Genomic DNA, 20,878 nt, shown 5'->3' with positions numbered 1-20,878 from the left:
CTAAAGAGCCTCTCACTGTGGTGTATCTGTAATGGAGATTCTCAACAGTAGCTGTGTATCAGTCACTACCGAGAGCATCTCCACCCTGAGATTCTGAGTCACTCAGTCTAGGTGGGGTCTGCATTAACTCCATGGGTGACTCTGACAGTGGCTTTGTCATGGAATGCTGCTTGACATTATAGAAATGCTGAAATCAAAGAGCAGGAGGGACTAGGCTTGATTTGTGACCTCCTCTCCATGGTCACTGCGCTGTCTCGATGAGGGGTTGGGATGACAGCTCAGTTGCTAAAGTGCCTTCTGCAAACGTGTGAGGAGCGAAGTTTGTGCCCTGGCACCCTCACAGAAAGCCTGCCATAGTGGGGTAAAGCTAAATCCAACAGACCTAGCTGAATCAGGGCCTCTGGGTTCAGTGAGAAGTCTTGTCTCAAAAAATAAAAGTGTAAACTGATTGAGGAAAGATATTTGATGTCAACCTTTGACCTCTGCAACACCCATACAAAGATGTGCACATACCCATAATAACAAATACACTATAATACACACCATACACATAATAACAACTACCTACGTGGATGTGCACACACCCACAAAGCAAGTATATACACCATATAAACACACCCTAACACACACACTACACACACACACAGATGTGCACACAGCCACAATAACAAGTACGTACACCATATAAATACACCCTACCCCCCACAGATGTGTACACACACACAAAACAGCAATACATCATATAAACACCCTAAGACACACACACACACACACACACACACTCACACACACACACATGCGCCCGTGCACACACACAGATGTACACACAGCCACAATAGCAAACACATACTACACATACACATCACACATGAGTACACACACACACACACACAAATGTACACACAGCCACAAAACAAGTACATAGACTACACATACACAAAAATGTACATATACAACAACAAGTGCCTATATCACACATACTCCCAAACATACTGTCTAAAAGATATTTTGGAACAATATTCACTGTAAGATGTTAAGAGAAAATAAGGTTCTGTGAAAAATCACAATCATTCTGTAATTGTGTCATATAATACAATGTGTGGACAGGGGCAAGAAGGAAGGTCTCTAAATCGAATTTTAAAAAGTTTCATGTGTTGTGATGATCCATAATTGTATGATTATAATTAAAAATGGCCCTTGAGTGTCAGCAAGCCAGGGGACACAGAGGCTATCAGATATTGAGTAAGTATATTTTGATGAAATGAAATCTATGCTGCAGTAACTTTGGAAGATTATCCTCACTAAGGGAAGGATGTGATACAGTAGTCTAAGAAGAAGTGACTAATTTTTTGTTGTTTCTTCGTTTGATGGATATATGTGGCAGTCAAGGCTAGTCTGTGTTTGTCATGCAGATGCCAGGATGGCAGACACTTGCCTTGAGGGCTAGAACCTGCCACCTCAAGAAACTGCTGTACTCGTGAATCGAGTGTCAGGAGCTATCTCCGTCTCTTCCAGTCTCCACATTTCTGCACAAATTCTTCTTGCTCTGTGGGACATCTGACATGTGTGTTAGGTCCAGTGCTCTACACGCTCCCATTTTTAGAAGTCATAGAAGAATGGAGAAATGTAGCAGTCCTCATGTGGACAAAGACCACAGCCCTGAAATCTTCAAGAAGAAACTCTGTCCAAGAAAAGCCTCAGGGAAACTGTGGAGCAAGACTGGGTTTCTTCCATCTCCTCCCTGGGTGGTTCTTTCACCTGACTCACCTTCAGGACTTGCAGGATCTGGGCTCTGATGGCACCACATCAGACCTTGCCCTTCCCACTGAAACCCAGGGTGGTGGTTTATTGCCCAGGGTGTGGTGAGAAGTCCCTGTCAGATCCTCATAAACCCCATGACATTGCTCAATCTCCCTCCCGACTTTGCAGATTTGCTGCTTCCCCTGACATCCCAGAGCAGGGTCCTGGCTGGGCTGTTCCCTTCCAGGTGGTCCTCTTGATGAGACGCTAGGCTCGCACACTGAGTGAGGGGAAGAGCAGCTGTTTCAGAGAACAACTAATGTGGACCTCAGGCACATGCCACACTCTTTACGTACTCTTTACTTATTTGTGTATTTACTTATTTATCTGTATGAGTATTTTCCTGTATGTATATATGTGTACCACATATATGCCTGGTGCCTGGGGAGGCTAGATGATGCCCCCAGGAAGTAAAGTTACTGATGCACGTAAGCCATCTTGTGGGTCCTGTCCTAGAGCAACTAGTGCTTTTAGACACTGAGAAATCTCTACAGTCCACATGGTTTTTTGCTTTTTATTTTCCTCAATAACCTCAATCTGTTGATGCAGAAACCAAGGCTAGGAAGGAGCAGAGTAGGCAGTATACTTTGGCCTGGTTATATAATGGAATCATGAATGAGCTGTAAAGTCACACAAATCCAGGGGCCAGGGCACTGAGGCGAGAGCAGGAACTGAACTGGATAGGGCCTGGGAGGCTAGAACTGGAAAGGTCGGCAGCTTCTTACTCCTGAGGGTGGGCACATCTCAAGAGAGCAGAGTCAATGTTGCTAGAGTCCTAATTATTTTTTCCCCTAAGGAAAAGCAAAAATTTCAGACTTTTTACTTGAAATTACTTGCATTTTAAATATTAACTATTTCTAACCTAAAATAAAACATCTTTGAGTATGGTTTTGTAATGAGTACAATTCTAGTACTCAGGAAGCTGAGGCAGGAGGATCATGAGCTTGACCTAGCTCAAGGTCAGTCTAGATTCCATAGCAAGACCCTACCTCAAAATGAGTCAGCAAAATCTTCTGTGCATCCCAGGACACATGTGGTCCCCAGATGCCAGTCTGCAACTTCTGGATTCATGGTCAGATGCCATGGTTTGTGGGTCAAAGAGCCCTAGGTCTGAATCATGCCACTTGGTGCTCATGCAACTTTGGAAAAATCTTGTGTCATGATTTCCTATGTCAAGTGGGAATAATTCTGTGTGATGTGTATCATAGTATATTGAAGAGCTCTTAGGATTCAAGAGAATGAGTACCAGAGAATATAATCTCCACAAGGAAAAGGATTTTATTTGTCTCATTCATTCCTACTTTCCCCTGACTGAAACTGAGCCAGAACATAGTAAGTGTTCAATAAATATGTGTTAAATGTGAGGAGTGTCTATTATAATCATTTTACCATAGAATGACAAATTGCCTCTAGAATCTCGTTCCTGGCACCTGGAAGTGGCTATATTTTATGGTTTCTATTATGTCTTCTTTCTGAGCCACTAAGACCGCAAGTGAACCAACTTTCACAATCCAGGACATGGTGTTCATTGTGAATTCTGAGAACAGGGAGGGAATCAGACCCTCTGAAAAACATCTACAAGAGGTCAGGTCTTAGGATTCACTGGAGAGATGCCAATTGGAAGCCCTGTACTTTTCAAGAAAATGACTCATGACCTATTTAGGACAGAGGCCAGACACAGGCTGCCTCTTGCTCAAACTCATACTTGAAAATGGCTGAAGGGATTCCCTAAGGAATTCACTAATTCCTTAAGGCACATGAACAAATGCCTTAGCCTAGGTGTCCCAAGCTTTGGCATATAGTCCTGCCAATGACCTACCGCTCTGTGAAGCCTACCCTGACTCTAATGCTAGCAACTCTTAGATACTGACACCTGTCATTCATTAGGTGCCTGTGATCCTCAAATGGAATCACTTTCCGAGAGTGCTCTGAGACCTCTGTAACTGCCTTGCCAATGCTAATGAGGCTATCTTCTGCTATCCGAATGTGTGGTGATCCCTTGTCAAGACATTACCAGGAGTGCCTACAAATGTGGCTGGCCCTCTAGGTTCAATATTCTGCCATCCACAAACCATTTGTTTCATACCTACACACACGTTAAGGACAGCTGAACAAAAATATGACAGAGGTGAAGAAGACGGCGAATGGGAATATTGGTAGGCAAAGAGAACAGTGCAAAGGCCCTGGGGAAGGAATAGCAAGAAGGTTATTGCAGCCAGGGCACAGTGAACAAGGGGAAAGTTAACAGATGAGATTATGCTGAGTTCTAGTTTTGACTCAGAGTGGGATAGAGAGCAGACGGCCCAAGAACTTTCTTCACTAACTTCTAATTGGAGATTTGGAAAACTCACTTGCCCTTTCAGAGACTCCTTTGGCTCATTTATAAGGTGGGCACAGTCACACACATTTAGCAGTTTAAGCCCCTCTGCACCTCTGACTGGTCATACCTTGATCGCCTGAGAGATGGCAGCAGCGGCATTAGCCTCCTTCTCATCTGCCTGCACCAGAAGTTTCTTGGCATCAGCTTCTTTTGTCTCCAGTTCAATTTTCACCATCATCATCGCTGTATCATCAGAGGTTTGGATGAGCTGAGGCTGAAGGGCAGTCAACTCTACCTGCATGACAGCCACCTAGCAAGGGAGAGGGGACAGGAGAGCCATGGAATCATGCAGTGTCAGTGCTAAAAATGAAAAGTTGAGAAAAGCAGACTTGGTTCTGAAACACAGCGCAAATGCAGATAGGAAAGATGGCAGGTTTGACATGTCGCTGGGCATAGGTTTGTTGGCTGGTCTTTGTGTCCCAAATCTTTCAACATTTAGTTACTGAGTTCACACTGAGTGTTGCGTTTTCAAGAGTGGTGCAAAGCACAGGTGCACAATGGTGAACAAAAATGTTAAAGACACGGTTTCTTCCCTCATTAGGTTTCTAGGCTACGGTCTGGTACAGGGGGAGAGAGAGACCAAGTCATAAAACCATTAAAAGCCACTGTGTGTGTGTGTGTGTGTGTGTGTGTGTGTACACATTTGGAGGCTAGAGGTTAATGTTAGGTGCCTTTCTTAGCAGATTTGTTGAGGAGGGGGTCACACAGAAGTTGAGTTGCCTATCTGACTAATCTGGCTGCCAGCATGGTGCAGAGATCCTCTGACTCCGCCCCCTACCTGCTGGGACTATAGGTGGGCTGTTATGCACACCTGGCATTTCTTTGAGCTCTGAGAATCTGGACTTTGTCTTTACACTTTTGTGGTAAGTGTTTTTACCCCTGGTCCATTTCCATAGCCCCTGGGTTCTAAAGCTACTTTTAATTTGATTCAACACATGAGAGAGAGAGAGAGAGAGAGAGAGAGAGAGAGAGAGAGAGAGAGAGAGAGATCCCAGGCTAGCCTTCAACTCACAGTATAGTATGACTCTGAAACTCTTAATTCTCCAGCCCCAGTCTCTAAGAGTCTTGAGGTTACAGGTGAGTTCCACCATGCTAAGCAGGAAGGCACTCACAAGGCTACCTTTTTTAGTGCCACAGAGGGAATGTTTATCTCCCAATGTATATGTTGAAGCTTAATTCAGAGATAATGATATTTGGCAATGAGACCTTTGGAAGTCATTAGGGTTATGTGAGTGGGGGCCTCAAGATGGGATAAATATCCCTAGTAAGAGGAAGAAACAAGAGACCTGTCCTTTCTACCATGTAAAATCCCATCAAGGTTACTTTCCGGGCTAGGAAGATGGCTCAGCAGGGAAAGGAAGATGGCTTGCTATACAGCTTGACAACCTGAGTTAGACTCCCCAGAAGCCCTGTAAAGGCAGAAGGAGAGGGCTTGCAAGATGCCTAATATTGGGTAAAATCTCTTACCATCAAGCCTGACAGCCTGAATTCTAACCCAGAATCATTGTGGGTGCAAGGAACAAAGAGATTCCTGCAAGCTGTCCTCTGGTTTCCATACGCAGGCCGCAGCACACACACCCTCTCCCTGCTCCCATATGCATATATCAATGAAAAGTGTAAGAAGTAAACCTGATTCCATTAATTTGTCATCTGACCTCCACATGAATATTGTGGCATATGAGTGCCAACACACACATGTGTGCATATCCATATATGCACACACACAACACATTAAAAATTAAATCATGGGCAGTAGAGATGGCTCAGTGGCTAAGAGTACCAGCTGCTTTTCCCCAAGTTCAATTCCCAGCAACCATATGGTGGCTTACAACTATCAATAATGAGTTCTGATGCCCTCTTCTGGCATGCAGGTGTATATGGAGACAGAGCATTTATATACATAAAATAAATGAATAAATCTTTTTAAAAAAAAATTAACTCATAGGGTTCCTGTCTCATTGGGAGGAAAGCCCCCACCGGCCAGTGGATCTACTATCACCTTGAGCTTGCCTTCCTGACCCCTAGAATTGTACGAAGCGCAGGTTTGTGGTATCCAGGGTTCTGGGTCAGCCATCTTATAAAGTTAACACCCTTGGAAACAGTTCTACCACGCATCCTTTTGGGTCTGTCTGAGTTTCTTCAGTGATGGGGAACTCTCACTTTTTAGAGGATTGTAATTTTTTAGGAAACCAAGTTCTTTTTTCCAGTGAAGAGTTAGAATTTTTCTCCATGTACTTTTATCCCTAGGAGCCTACATTGGAAACCAGACCATGGTGGGCTAGTCTGATCAGGAGTCTGCTCTGGGGTCAAACTTCTTTGAGTTGTAGTTCAGGTATGACTAATCACCACACTGAATGACCATGGGCACGTCATCTGGCCTCTCTGTGTAGTAGTTTCTTTGTAGCAGGATATGGCATGTTAACCTCTGGGATCATTTCTTTTCAGATCTGGACTATTTTAGATCCCTTTTCTGCCTCTCCAACAACATGGTTTTCTCTTACTTGTCTAGAGGGACAAGCTTTCAACATTAGACCCAGCAAACCTAGGACCAGAGCAGTGGAGTGATATCAGCACACTGACAGGTCAGACCATTGCAATTTGAGTCCAGGCCTAACCTTACAAAGCCCTGCTCTTCACCTGCCCGAGGTCTCACAAAGACACTGCAGTTGAGGTCCTAACTGTAAGGGAGCACCAGTATGCTGCAGTCAGGATAAATGTTATGTTACAGAGGTTTTTGTTTGTTTGTTTTTTGATACAAGGTAGCCCTGGCTGGTCTGGAACTCACTTTGTATACAAGCTGTCCATGAACTTATCTCTGCTTCAGATTCACCTCTGCTTCCTGAGTGCTAGGATTAAAGGTTTGTGCCACCATGCTCAGCTTAGGTGATATTTTGAGAGACCCAGTTAATGCCAAAACTAAAACCCCCACCAATGAACAAGAGAGTGCAATCTTAAATACAGACAGGACCACCTAAAGCTGAGATGGAAATGAATTAAATGAGGTTGGATCCTGTCTTTATCTGATGCCCTTACGTTCTTCTGTTCTTACGGTCTTATGTTCTGTATCTCTACACACTCAGCATATCCTGGCTCTTTGTCCCTGTTCTATAGAAGCACTTACTTGTGAAGATGCAAATTCCAGTTTCTGCAAGCCTGCCAGGTAGCGATTTCTCATCATGTCCACCTCGTGTCTCTTGCTATTCAGGAGTGTTTTGAAGGTTAGGATTAATTCAAGGTAGGAGGTGGGGGTCACATAGTTGTGTCTGAGAAGTGTGTTGTAGTAATCAACTGATAGCTTCTTCACGCTCTCCTGAAAGTACTTGCACATGGAGACGACCCTGCCAAGGAAATCAGAGGAGTTAGTTGGGACCCAGCTTCCTAGAGAAGAGGAGATCTAGCAGTGCTTTGGTAAGGAACATCAGGGCACCAGAGGTGCATACAGTGACTGGCCTGCTAGAATCTAATGGGTGAACAGAACCAAAGAGAGAGGGATGACCCTTTTATGAATTGCCAGGGTTTATGCAAGACTTATCAATTTTTTGGCAGTTTGACAAAGCTTCCAGAGGGCAGAATACTTTTTAGTTGCATTTATTTATTTTCCATATGTCTGTGTGTACACATGCATGCCTGTGCTTACCATAGCATGCATATGGTGGTCAGATGACAACTTGCAGGAGTTGGTTTGCTCCTTCCCCCATGCAGGTTCTGGAGACTGAACTCAGATTGTGAGGGTCCTTAACAGTCTGAGCCACAGAGGTGACTGGGATTTCAGCCTGGAAAACCTGGGGCGTTGAAGTGAAACTAAAGCTTACTCGGCCCGAATGTGGTCATCAAGCTCCACATCCTCCAGGAATTTGTTGGCCACCAACTCCAAGGCATCGGTTGGCCAGGACTGGAACCAGTCAATTGTGCAGCAGTTGATCAGTGAAGGGAACATTCTCAGGCGGGTTCTGAAGGCATCCCCGATCGGACTCATGGCTAATGAAAAATAGGCTCTGTTAGTTCCCTTCCACAAAAGCTTGGAGAAGCAAAGAGAAGGTAAAGGTTTACCAGGTAGTTGTAAATAACCATGACGAGAGCCTTGGAAACAGAGGAATCTTGTGGCATTTTAATGATGGGATCTCAATGCAGTGTAACAGTCGGTTTTACTAATCTCCTTTATTCACTATTGTACCTTTGGATCCCTTAGTGGGGGTAGAGCCCTTTGTTCCATTTGTTGTATTGATGCTTTAAAAAAGGCAGTCGTATTTAGAGACCCAAAGAAGTTGCCCAGGGCTTGTTTCTGACCCCATCTCTGTCCATCCACAGACTTGGTTCTATACCTCAAATTCCATTCATTGTTTATTTACTGTTTGGTGGAAGCATGGTGCATAGGTGGAAGTGTGGAGGTCAATGCGGCTGGGAGGAGTCTGGCTTGACGTGAGGGTACAGGATGCAGGGGTAGTTTGGTACATGGCCTTAAAAGATACAGTCAAGAAAGTTTTGTCCTTTGATTCCCATCCTAACAGAAAGTGGTTATTTTAATTTGTATGTACACACACACACACACCATTATCAATCTTTTTTTTTTTTTTTTTTGGTTTTTGGATTTGGTTTTTTTGAGACAGGGTTACTCTGTATAGCCCTGGCTGTCCTGGAATTTACTCTGTAGACCAGGCTGGCCTCGAACTCAAAAATCCGCCTGCCTCTGTCTCCCAGAGTGATGGGATTACAGGCATGCACCACCACCGCCAGGCCCTCCCCATTATCAATCTTGCCTGCAATACAGAAAAAAAAAAGCACTGTGGATTAATGGCTCAGTCTAGAATTAACCAGAACAGAGATGGGGAAGGACAGCGTGGGTGAGATCTGAGACAACAGTGACTGAGCATGAAGGAAGCGTGGACAGAGAAAAGTGAGTACAAGAGGATGTTAGGCACATCTCCTGGCTTTGTGTACATATTAAGCACATCTCCATTTCAGTCACAGAGAACACTGGTGTTCTGTGCCAGATAATATGCTAAGCTGTGATCTTTCTCAAAGAAGTCAGAGAACTGAAGAGACTGGAATAGCTTCAACACACACTGTCTGGGTGAAGATTGAGGACAGTGGCCAGAGGAAGTCCAGATTGTGAGTGCTGGTTGGTGCCTTGCATAGATCAGTTTGGGGGTCAGTAAAGGAAACTATCTTTGAGATATTGAGAAGACCCTAATGACTCCAGAGGACCAAGGACAGACAGAATGTAACTGCTCCTCACCAAGAACAATGTGAAGGTTCTTTCTCACTCTCTCAACAAAGAAGTTGTACATGGACAGGGGAGTGACTTCGATCTTCTCTCCCTCCGTCCTGGCTGCTGTCTGCATCTTTTCCACAAGTTCAGCCTTCTCATCAGCTGGGAAAATATTGGGCACATCACCTGTGTTCAGAAGCATATTAATGTCTTCCACAAAAGACTCGTCCTTGATCTGGTTATCCGCGAAGAGGAACACCGTGCTCTTGGTGGCCACCCCTGACTGCAGCATTATCTTTTTCAGGTCCTCTCTCCAATCGCTGTTGGTGTAATTCTTTGTGATTTCAATCTGGTATAACTCATAGGAGTTCATGAATGTGGACAGTTTGGTGGCACTCTGCCGCCCACTGCCCCCGATGCCCACCAGGAGCAAGTGACCTTTGTTCTGCTTCAGGACTCTGCAGATCCTGGAGATGTGCTCAATGGCAAACTTGAACATGACCAAAGACATGGGGGCCTTGCTGACGCTGTTGAACTCATCCAGATAGTATTCCATCACTGTCGTGAGTCCTTTCAGGTCAATGATCTCATCATAGATCTTTTGGTCACTTTCTGGCTTCAAAAAATCCCCAAAGAAGAGGCTACGGATGTTATCATCAGTTATCTTCCCAGTAGGTGACAGGTGGATGAGCACCTGTGGGAAGAATAAGTGTCTGTTGGGCCCAGTGCCTGTGGCCCAGGTTGGCTGTGGGTGTAGGGACAGAGGGAAAGGGAGACATGACTGTTTTTCCTGAGCACATCTTCCAATCCATGGCTCATCAATAAAATATAATCAATTTAAATATAATATGTGGATGTGATGGTTTGCGGAAAGAACAGGGATGCAGGTGTGAGTGGGGCTAGAGAACTGGCTGGGTGGTTACGAACATGTGCAGCTCTATAGAGGACTCAAATCTTGGTCCCACTACTCACATCAGACAGCTCACAATGGTCTGTAACTTCAGTTGTAGGGGAGCTGATGCTCTCCTCTCACCATTGAGGGCACCAGACTCAGCCTGGCGGTGGTGGCGCACGTCTGTAATCCCAGCACTCTGGGAGGCAGAGGCAGGTGGATTTCTGAGTTTGAGGCCAGCCTGGCCTACAGAGTGAGTTCCAGGACAGCCAGGGCTACACAGAGAAACCCTGTCTCAAAAAAAAAACAAAACAACAACAAAAAAAAAAAAAACCAAACAAAAAAAGGAAAAAGGAAAAAGAAAAAAGAAAAAAGAAAAAGAGGGCACCAGACTCACATGTATGTACCGACACATGAGTATATATACATATAAACATATTGTTTTTAATTTGTATGTATGTGCCACACACGTGTGGGTATCTCAGAGGTGAGAAGAGGGGGTCAGGTTCCTGGAGCTGTAGGTTGTGAGTCGCTTGCTGTGGGCACTGGGAGCCAAATTTTGGAAGAGCAGCAAGTGCCTTTAACCACTGAACCTACTCCTCATCCCTGACTACAGGTTTTCGTTTGTTTATTTTTAGGCAGAGTTTTGCTGAGTTAGCCCTGGCTAGCCTGGACTTAAGCTGTCTGAACTCACAGAGATCTTCCTGGAATTAAAGGAGTATGCCACAAAGCTCAGCCTCATATACACATAACAAAAGAAATTAGTAAAAGCAGATCTCTGTGAGGTCAAGGCCAGTCTGGTCTACAAAGTGAGCTCCAGGCTAGTCAGGCCCACATTGTGGAACTCTGTATAAAAACAACAAAACAAAACAAAAAACAAAAGGAAGACCAAGTTGTTCTTTGGCTACATATGTGCAGGGGCCATGGTTCAGCCCATGCTCATTTTTTGATTAGTGATTCAGTCTCTGGAAGCCCCCAAGGGTCCAGGTTAGTTGACTTTGTTTGTTTTCTATGGCGTCCCTGTCCTCTTTGGGTCCCTCCATCTTTCTCCCAACTCTTCAGTAAGACTCCCTGGGCTCCATCTACTGTTAGAGTGGAGCCTCTCAAAAGACAGTTATGCTAGGTCCCTGTGTCCAAGCCTGATGGAGTATCATTACTATTACTGGGGATTGGTTCTTGCCCATGGGACAGGTCTCAATTTGGAACACTTATTAGTTGCCCGCTCCCTCAGACTCTATTCCATCTTTGTCCCTGCACATCTTGTAGGCAGGACACATTTTGGGTCAAAGGCTTTGTGGGTGGGTTGCTGCCCTTATCTTTCCACTGGGAGTCCTACCTGGCTACAGGAAGTGGCCACCTAGGATCCATATCCCCCACTGCTAGGAATCTCAGCTTGGGTGTCTCCCAAACAGCTGGAGTAGGGGCTATCCCTGAGCCTGTTGCCTACTTGCTTGCCTGTGGATCCAAACCCTTAAATGGACAGCCTTGTCTGGACTCAGGGGGAGAGGATGTGCCTAGTCCTGCAGTCCTTGATGGGTGGGGGTGAGGGGCGGAGGGTGGGAGTTGGAGGATGGGTTAGGTGTGTATATGAGAAAGTTGACACCCAGAGGGAGACTTCCCCTTCTAAGGGGAAAGGAGGGAGGACTTATGTGAAGGGATACTAGGATGAGAGGAAGGACTGATATTGAGTTGTAAAGTGAATGAATGAATAAATTTAATAATATTTTTTAAAAATGAAACAAAACAGACTAATAACAAAGGAGCACTCACTTTTGCAGCATACATACTGGAATAGCACAGAGAAGATTGGCATCCTTTGCACAAAGATGACATGCAGGTTTGTGGAGTGCTCCCTATTATTATCTTTAAAATCACTGGATCCTTGTGAAGTAAAAGTAACTTGTTTAAAAAATATAAAAGAAAATTAAAAAAAATGAAAACAAGTGGGAGTCAGGTGTGGTGTACACACCAAGGACTCAGAGTCAGGGGGGTCACATGTTCCAGCCTGGCCAGACTCTGTTTTAGAAAAGCAAACAAGGAAACAAGCCAAGGACAGCAACAAAAGGAGGAGAAGCAAGATGAAGAGGAAGGGTGGGCCAATCTTTTATCCCCTAAGTTGCTAAATATTGATGGCCAGCTCTAAAGGCCCCACAGAAGACAGTGGACAGATGGTATTACTTCCCCATGGTTGGTCCTGTACTAAATAGAGGTGTGGGCGATGTCCCTGCCCTCTACCCTGCCTAGAGTAGGATGCTTAGCTGTTTTCTCCTCCTGATATGAGAACTTGCAAGTATCTCTGCGCTTGGCCTCTAGATGCAGCAAAAAGACAAGTTTCCCTAGAGAAACAAATAGCTGTTTAGTAAAGCAAAATAAAATGCCAATATATAGGTTTAAGATCACTTTCAAAGTAGGAAAAAGAAAATGTCACAACTATATTTTTTACAAAAACATTTTTTTGCCTGAATTTTACTGGGGTCTTGGTCAAATTATAAAAATTTATGTGTTCCTTCCCTAATCCAAATGAATCGGCCTTAGGATGTAATTTAAGTTAAATTAGTCTTACTTTTGTTTTGAATGATGTTTATTCATGTGTGTCCACGTGTGGGTATGTGCGTGTGTGTGCAAATACTTATATGTTGGAGGCATTAGCTCCCCTGGAGCTTTTGTTAGAGGTAATTGTGAGCTGCCTGATGTGGGTTCTCGGAACCAAACCTGATAAGTCAACTGATCAATGTGTGTGCCATTTTCCATGATCCAGGGAGAAAAGCAGTGGTGGTCTTTCCTGGAGTAGAGTCTAGAGTCTGAAGCTAGTGTGGGCCCATTTCTCAAGCCAGATGATTCTAGAATGAGGCTTACCTTCTCCATGGTCTGTTTGAAGCAATTGGAGGTGGTTTCCTTCACCAGGTTAAAGAAAGTCTGCCTGTCTTCATTGTCAATTAGACGGTCATAAAAGACTCGGTAAACCTCATGGATCCAAAGCCGGATAAATTTTTCCAAATCCTAAAGACCAGAGTTAGTCATTTGAATGTATTAAGGATGGTGTTTGTGATGATGATTATCAAAAAGTCTCTAAATCTTGGGATCGATGTGAGTTATAAATTAGACAAGGGATAGAAAGTACTATGCCAGGCTAAACCAGAGTACTGTGCCAGTACTAAACCACAGAGAATTGAGTTTGTAGTTAATAAAAGCCTTTTATACTAGGTACACTATCAGAACAGATCCAGGAATATTGCCAACAGATTTTTGAGACAGGAACAGTAACAGCTGACCTGTAGGTGGGTATGGGGGCACAGCAGTACTCCCTGGATCACCCGTGAGAAATCCCGAAGGTTAAAGACATAATGGGATTTGGAGGGAGTTGGTAAGAAGTTCTCCACTGCAGCTCTGTAAATTGTCTGGGTTGCTTGGACCAGCATCTTCCCATACCTCAGGAGGAAAAGGGAGGCAGATCAGTCACATAGTCAAGTAGAAATGAGAACCACCCCCAGGTCAATAAGCAGGAAGCCACAGGAACTTCTTACCGTAAGAACATGACATCAAACCCTTTCCCAAAATGCCAGTCAGCAATAGAACTGAAAATTTTGGTTAAGATTTCATCTTCAAAGGCATTGATGGAAACAATGTTCAGATGGCGAGTGAATCGTCCTGGAAACACATAGACACATAGACATTTAAGTTTGCACACATACTTTCCAGACCTGGTGACCTGGGAGAGAGCAGAGTCAATATCCCTCTGCTCTCAAGTTCTACAGTTCTGCGGTCCAACATGTCAGCCTCCAGCCACAGTATTTACACTTAATATTAGCTATGACATCAAGAATAGGCTTCCTCAGTTTCACTGACCACATAGGATGTGTTCAGTGGCCACAAGTGACTTGCTCAGTACACACACAGACAAATGCCTGGTCTGCAGAAAGGATGCTAACTCTGGCACACAAGATGGCTTTTAATTTTAAGATTTCACTTTTATTTACTTATTTAGGAATGTGTCTTACTTATTTTATGTGTATGCCCAGGAGTGTGTAGCAGGGCATTACATAATGGCCTGCAGACAGAGGACACAGGATTCCTACTAACTAGAGTTCCAGATGGTTGTGAGCAATCGTGTGGGTGCTGGGAATCAAAGCCAGATCCTCTGAAAGAGAGGCCAGTATTCTTACTTTGTAATTATGTGTTTCTATGTGCATCTGTGTATGGCTCTGTGCATGAATGCTGGTGATTAAGGACTCCACAAGAGGGTAGTGGATCCCCTGGAGTTGCAAGCAGCTGTAAACTGCCCAACAAGGGTGCTGGAAATTGAATCCAGGACCTCTGCTCTTATACTCTTAACTGAATATATCTCTTTAGCCCTACAACATTATTTAAAAAAAAAACTAAAGGAAATACTTGATTAGTGTAGAATAGCCAAAAAATTAATATATTTTAGCTTTTATTATGTATATTATGTATACATACATAATATATATAGTAGACAGCATCTCCTTCATTGACTTCTCTCTGTTCCCAAGTTAACCACCACTTACTAACCCACCCTTCTTTTTTTTCCTTTTTTTTATTCGATAAATTTTTTATTTACATTTCAATGATTTCCCCTTTTCTAGACCCCCACTAACCCACCCTTCTTAGGCCTGAGTTCCATCACTTCCTCCTGCTTTCTCTTGCACATGTGCAGACAGTTTTCAGGTCTTGTGGCTGTCTGGGGTTTGTTACTAACTATTAGCATTTTGAGAATTGGGTCCCTGTAAACTAGACTCACTATAACTATTATTTAATAAGGTTTTAGAGTTTTGTCTTCCGGTTGTTTGCACTTGTACATGGATTTGCACAAAGCTTGCAGTGCCGTTACTGCTGCAGTTTCCCAAAATTCCTCCTCAGCTTTTCATATATATAAAATAATACACATGTAAATTATGTATCACTATGTATTGCCTACACACATGTAATTATATGTATGTGAGCATACATATAAAAGTGTACATATAAAGTCTTGAGAATTCATTCAGTGGTTAAGAGCAATGACTCTTTTCTCCAAAGGACCCACATTCGATTCCCAGCACCCGTATTGGGTTCACATCTATCTGTAACTCCAGTCTTAAAGCATCCAATGCCTTTTTCTTGACTCCCCAGGCACTGTCTGCACCTGTCACACAGGCATACATGTAGAAAAAAACACCCATACATATAAGAATAAATAATAAAAAGTTAAAATACACACATGTGTATGTGTGTATCTTGTTAAAACATAACAGACTGATTTTTTGTGTGGCTCTGTGTATTTGTTATGCATGTGTTCATATATGTGTGTATGTTTGTTTGGCATGTATGTGTTCAAGAATGGATGCATATACGCATTTTTGGCAATCCTGTATACGTGTGAATAGGTATCTGTGTTTAGTATTCTTGTGTTCATGTGTGAAGTGATTATGTATGTGAGTGCTACTTGTGTGTAAACCAGAGGTTAATGTTGGGCACCTTCTTTTTGTTTTTTAATCTCTTTCCACCTTTGTGTGTATGTGTGTGTTCATGTGTGTACTTGTACATAGCTGTATGTACATATATATGTGTATATGTATGCATGTAGAGGTAGTCTTAGATTTTCTACAGTGCTGATCCATAGCCATTGCTAGGTATGTGATTTTGAGGACATCATTCAGCATTTTTATGAAAAAATAAATAGTACTTAACATAAATTCATGCGTTCTCTGTGTTAGACAAACTGGCTATTTGTTGCCATCTTCTCAATCGTTGTGCTCCCAATAACCATAATACATTGCCTTGACCTTCAGATCTCTCCATCTGAATGTTAATAGCTGTTAATTATAGGCTAGGTTATTGGTTTCTTACTAAATATAAGTTCACTAAAATCTGGCATTAGGGACTAGAGAGATGGCTCAGTAGTTAAGGGTACTTACTACTCTTGGGAAAGACTCAGGTTTGGTCTCTAGCACTCAGATGGAAATTTACAACTATCCATAACTTCAGTTCCAGGGGATCTGGTGTTCTCTTCTAGCCTCCACAGGCACAAGAAATAAAATCAGTTCACAGATACACATACATATAAGCAAAAAACTCATACACATACAATTAAAAAAACTCTCTAAAAACATTGGTATATTTGAAGTATAATCATTCCCTGACAGAGATGGATTACAATAGAAACAAGATTGCTCTTGCCAACCATGAAGGTGACTCAGCAACCTCTCTCACAGCTAACAGGAGTGACTCGGCTTTTTTTTTTTTTTTTTTTTTTTTAAATCAAGTGACAACCCTAGATTCTTTTCATTTTTCCAGACTCCTGGATAAAAATTAAGACATTAACTCATCAGATCGTCTTAGCTTCCTGAGAGGACGGAGTCCAGAGTAGAGCACCCCACAAAGCCACGTAACTGCCTCGTCCTGGCATTCCCTGCACACCCATGGAACCTGGATGCTCTCACTGGAGCCGTTGCTTGATCTCATGCGACCACACACATTCCCAACAGTTGTGAGTGCTGGGTTCTATGCTAGAAGCTTTTCAGAGATTCTGTTTGTGACTGAACTTGAACTGCTCGTTACTGTGGGTTCTAGAACACACTCCTGTTTGAAAATAGTAATATAAGAAGCTCCCTATAGAGTCAAGTGCCTTAGAACTTTGCTGTGCTCAGATCCGAGGCAAATGCAACCCTATAGCTCCCCTTTCACGTGGTATCCCCCTTTTTGATGAATAGACAAAATTCCTCACCAGACTCTTGTCATCTTCCCACCCCTCTGCACACAACTTCTAGCATGAAGTCTGGAGCTAACCCAAATCTTCCCAGCTCTCACACACTGCACAAGCTCTCCTGTCAGAAGGCCCTGAACTGAACCAATTCATCCAGATCCACTGCTGGGGGTGGGTGTAGAGAGAAGAATAAACCTCTTCCTAGACATACCAGTGATGTCATTCCTTCCTCCACCAGGGGGACCCATGGCAGTCACAAGCAGAACATCCACAATGTCCAGCCTGTTCGTGTCTTTCTTATCAAACCAGTAGCCATGGTCAATCCATTGTCTCAGCAGCTCGATGGGAGGCTGGGCTCCATACACCTCTTTGGCTGGCATGTTGAGATCATCTGCAGAAGGAAGCCACAGTTACACACACTGTGAGTTTATAGGATATTTTGGTTTTACAGGGGTCACCAATGACTGTTTCCTTCGTGAGAAAGTCTCAGTTTCCAGTGACCCTACTACCATTGAAGATCCAGTCAGTAGACATCCTGACCAGATGGGAAAGGGCTTTCTTGGGTTTAGAGTTTGCTATCTTCTTGAAATATCTGCCCATCATGACTAAAAGATACATGGATGACATCAACAAGAGAGCATTGAACTTCACCCATTTTCCTCAGCCAGTATACACTGTCTACAATACCATAGACATTTTGTTCATTGCTAAGCATATGATGGTAAGGAGCCTGCCAAAAGTTTTTTTGTTTGTTGTGCTTTCAGTTTTAAGAGGGAGTCTCACTGTTCTGTGCCCAGGCTTATCTCAAACACTATAGACATGATGTCTGCCAGCTAATATATTTTTGATGGGGATTGAACCCAGAGCCTCCATGCATGCTAAGTAAATGCTGTGCTACTAAGAACCCCTCCTTCTGAGGGTGATAAAATCAACTTGTAATAGATGAACTCTGGTGGGAGCAAGGCTTTGAACTAGAGGCTTTCATAAGCAAACTCAAAATGTCAAGAGGGAGTTACAGATTCCTTTAAGTACAAAAACATTTTCTGCCTAACATTTTCTGCCTATAATCCACAGCTCAGGCTGGGCACATAGGAGACAATGAATTCAGCGGGGAGGCTTTTTGTTTGTGTTTTTGTTTTCAAAAATAATAATAGACTGATTAGCTTGTGTGAATCAACACTTTAGGAACTTTAGACAAATTAGCTGATTTATAAGTTCCAGGTATGGGACCAAACCTTAGATCAGTGAGACTGAGTTAAACTACACCTAGGATTGAAAATTAATATAGAACCAAGTTTGGTTTAGTGCAGGGTTTTAACTGGTTTTGGGTATATCATAAAGATTGTGGGAAACCTGGATGGAGGGAAAAAAGGAAGGGTAGAGAAGGAAGGAAAAATAAAATGGGTAAGATTCCTGTCTTTCAAGAGATGATGAGCATGTGTAGGGATATAAATATAACCATGAAATGTATATTATTAATACATGAGTTTAAAATACAGAACACGAGATGATCTAAGACAGTGGGAGCGTTCTGAGTACCTCCTGGGTCAGCAGCCAGCCTAAGACAACCATGATGATGAATAGTGTCATGCAGGTCTGAGGTTCAAAGGGGAAAACAAAAGAGGAAGTGCTTTGTGCAAAGTGAATGTTGAAAGTCTATGCTCTTATTTCACCAACATTTTCTTAGCAACTATTGGGTTCCTTTGCTTAGTGATGACCCAATATCTGATATCACTTAGTGAAAACTCACTTATCTGATGCAAATGGACACAAACTCATTTCTGGAGGTGTCAGGATTTAGCTGTCACCACCACTGTCTCTTAGACATACTGTTCACTACGAATAAGAAAGAAGAAAAGCAGAGAGGAAAGAAGGGACCCTAAAGAAGGAAGTAACAAAGGAGGGAGGAAAGATGGAAGCAAGAAGAGGCAGGAGACGTGGTGGTGGTTGGAATGCTAAATCACCCTCCAGAGACAGAGGGAGAGACTGAAGCTTTGGCTTACTGCAGTTTGGATACAAGAACTTGGTCCACCCAGACCCAAACCAATGCCTTACCTACAAACACCACTGCTTTCTTCCCTATGGGAGGCCCAAAAAGGCCTTTCCTCCGACGGTCCAACTTGGACATGATGATATCCTGGGTCTGGTTGGCTGAAGTTCTGGCAGAGAAATTGATAAAGTTGGGCTGGTAGATATTTTTGGGAAGGTGGAGAAGGAAGTCGTTGGTGATAGCTGATTTGCCAGTGCCTGTGGGGCCCACGAACAGTATGGGGATCTCGTGGTCCAGGTAGATTTTTAAGAAGAAGGACTGCCGGGCAGTCTCCATCGTGGGAATGATGAGGTCTGATACCTGTTTCACAAAGATACAGGAAAATATTGGTCCTGGACCAGGAGGACTGAATCTTGGGATTCAAGGGATCTGGGTTTTACTGTAGCTCAATTCTTTACTATCTTTATGACCTTGAATGAATGTACCTTTTCAAGGGAAACAGGACAATTTCAATTCTGAAACGGGAACAATCAAAGCATTTAATACACAGTTATCAGAGATCAAACAGCACCAAACACATAAAGGTGAGTGCTTTGTCCCTGTTTTGTAGATGGGGAAGCAGAGGCACAGCAGGTCTTCTTCAATAAGAAGTGGAAAGTCAGGCATTTTGGATCCCTTGTGTAATGCAAAAGTCTACATTCTTTTTTTTTTCACATTTACTACACCAATAACAAAGGTTAGTGCCAACTTGCTCTCACCCAATTAGTCTGCCTTGTCTCAAGCAAGAGCCACCTTCCATGTGCCACCTATTCTGGCTCAGAAGATTTAGGTGTGTTGTAGTCATATAAGAAGACTTATATGTTGAAGATTTGGTCTCCAATGTAGAAATGTTCAGAGGTGGGGATTTTGTGAAGTAATTGATCCTGAGGGTTTTGGCCCCATCAATAGATTAACCATTTGATGGGTTCATAACTCATAGGTTTATTGGAAGTTGGTAGACATAAGAAATAAGACACACCGAGGAAAGTAGAGGGGTCTTTGGAGCACATTCCAGGCTTATATCCTGTCCCTGTCCTCTTTTATCTCTCTCTGCTTCCTAGATGTTATGAGGTAAGTAGGTTTATCTTTGATGAGCCCTTCTGCAGTAATGTTATACCTCAATAGTAGCCCTGTGATGATGGGGCTAAGAGAGCAGAGCATAAAATCATTAGCCAAAGTTTGCATTTCCTCTTCAGAGTTGACTCTCAGACATTCTGCCGCAGTGACACATAGCTAATGTCAGAAGATTTCTCTTGTTCCTGATTTGCTTTCCCCAAATTGAGATTCTGGATCCCCAAATCCAAAACTCACGGAATCTCCCATGTTTTTCCAATATGGGAATTGAATATATTCTTCCTGGACCTCAGTTCCTGAGGGATTTAGAAACCCCAAACATGGCTTCTGGAATCCTTATTACTTTGGATAGAATATCTTATCTAAGTTTGAATTCTCTGAGCTTGAACCCTGTAATCATTTTGTTACAACTGATCCCTTGGTGGGGCAAAGCAGGGAGTAGGAAGGTATATATTATATGTAGAGGTCTTCTTGTATCGTGTTTAGTTTGGAAAGGAGTAATGACCTTCAGCTGCTGTGCTGTCTTACATCAGGGAGCAACATTTGCACTGAATCTTGTATATGTTACTTCCAAAAACCAGACTTGACCTTGACTTGGATACTACCAAATCTATGCAGCTTGGAAGCCTTTGCAAACAAAAGCTTGGCTTCTTTTGGGAAATAATTTGGCTAACTGAAAAGAAGCAGATGGGCATGGCCATTAAAGAAGAGAACGGTCAAGTATCGTAAGAGGATGCAGACCAGGATGTCATGCCTGTATTATTCTGAGATTTTCCTTGTAACCCCTTGAG

At 43.1% G+C, this 20,878-nt stretch overlaps 1 protein-coding gene across 1 annotated transcript in view; it reads right to left on the bottom strand.

The window, feature by feature from the left end:
• Positions 1–20,878, bottom strand: part of Dnah3 (dynein axonemal heavy chain 3) — a 171,495-nt gene that overhangs the window by 33,799 nt on the left and 116,818 nt on the right. The window contains exons 42-50 of the mRNA XM_052175029.1: positions 19,040–19,334; positions 17,196–17,375; positions 13,806–13,929; positions 13,554–13,710; positions 13,138–13,281; positions 9,417–10,083; positions 7,993–8,158; positions 7,302–7,518; positions 4,248–4,430 (exon numbers count right to left, since the gene is read on the bottom strand). Of these exons, the coding sequence (XP_052030989.1) occupies positions 4,248–4,430; positions 7,302–7,518; positions 7,993–8,158; positions 9,417–10,083; positions 13,138–13,281; positions 13,554–13,710; positions 13,806–13,929; positions 17,196–17,375; positions 19,040–19,334 (2,133 nt within the window). The remainder of the gene's footprint in view (positions 1–4,247; positions 4,431–7,301; positions 7,519–7,992; positions 8,159–9,416; positions 10,084–13,137; positions 13,282–13,553; positions 13,711–13,805; positions 13,930–17,195; positions 17,376–19,039; positions 19,335–20,878) is intronic.

The sequence above is a fragment of the Apodemus sylvaticus genome, chromosome 1 (genome assembly GCF_947179515.1).
Source record: "Apodemus sylvaticus chromosome 1, mApoSyl1.1, whole genome shotgun sequence".
In the NCBI taxonomy this organism is placed as follows: domain Eukaryota; kingdom Metazoa; phylum Chordata; class Mammalia; order Rodentia; family Muridae; genus Apodemus; species Apodemus sylvaticus.
Note: the sequence above shows the minus strand (reverse complement) of the source record. Positions and strands in the feature narration are given on the sequence as shown.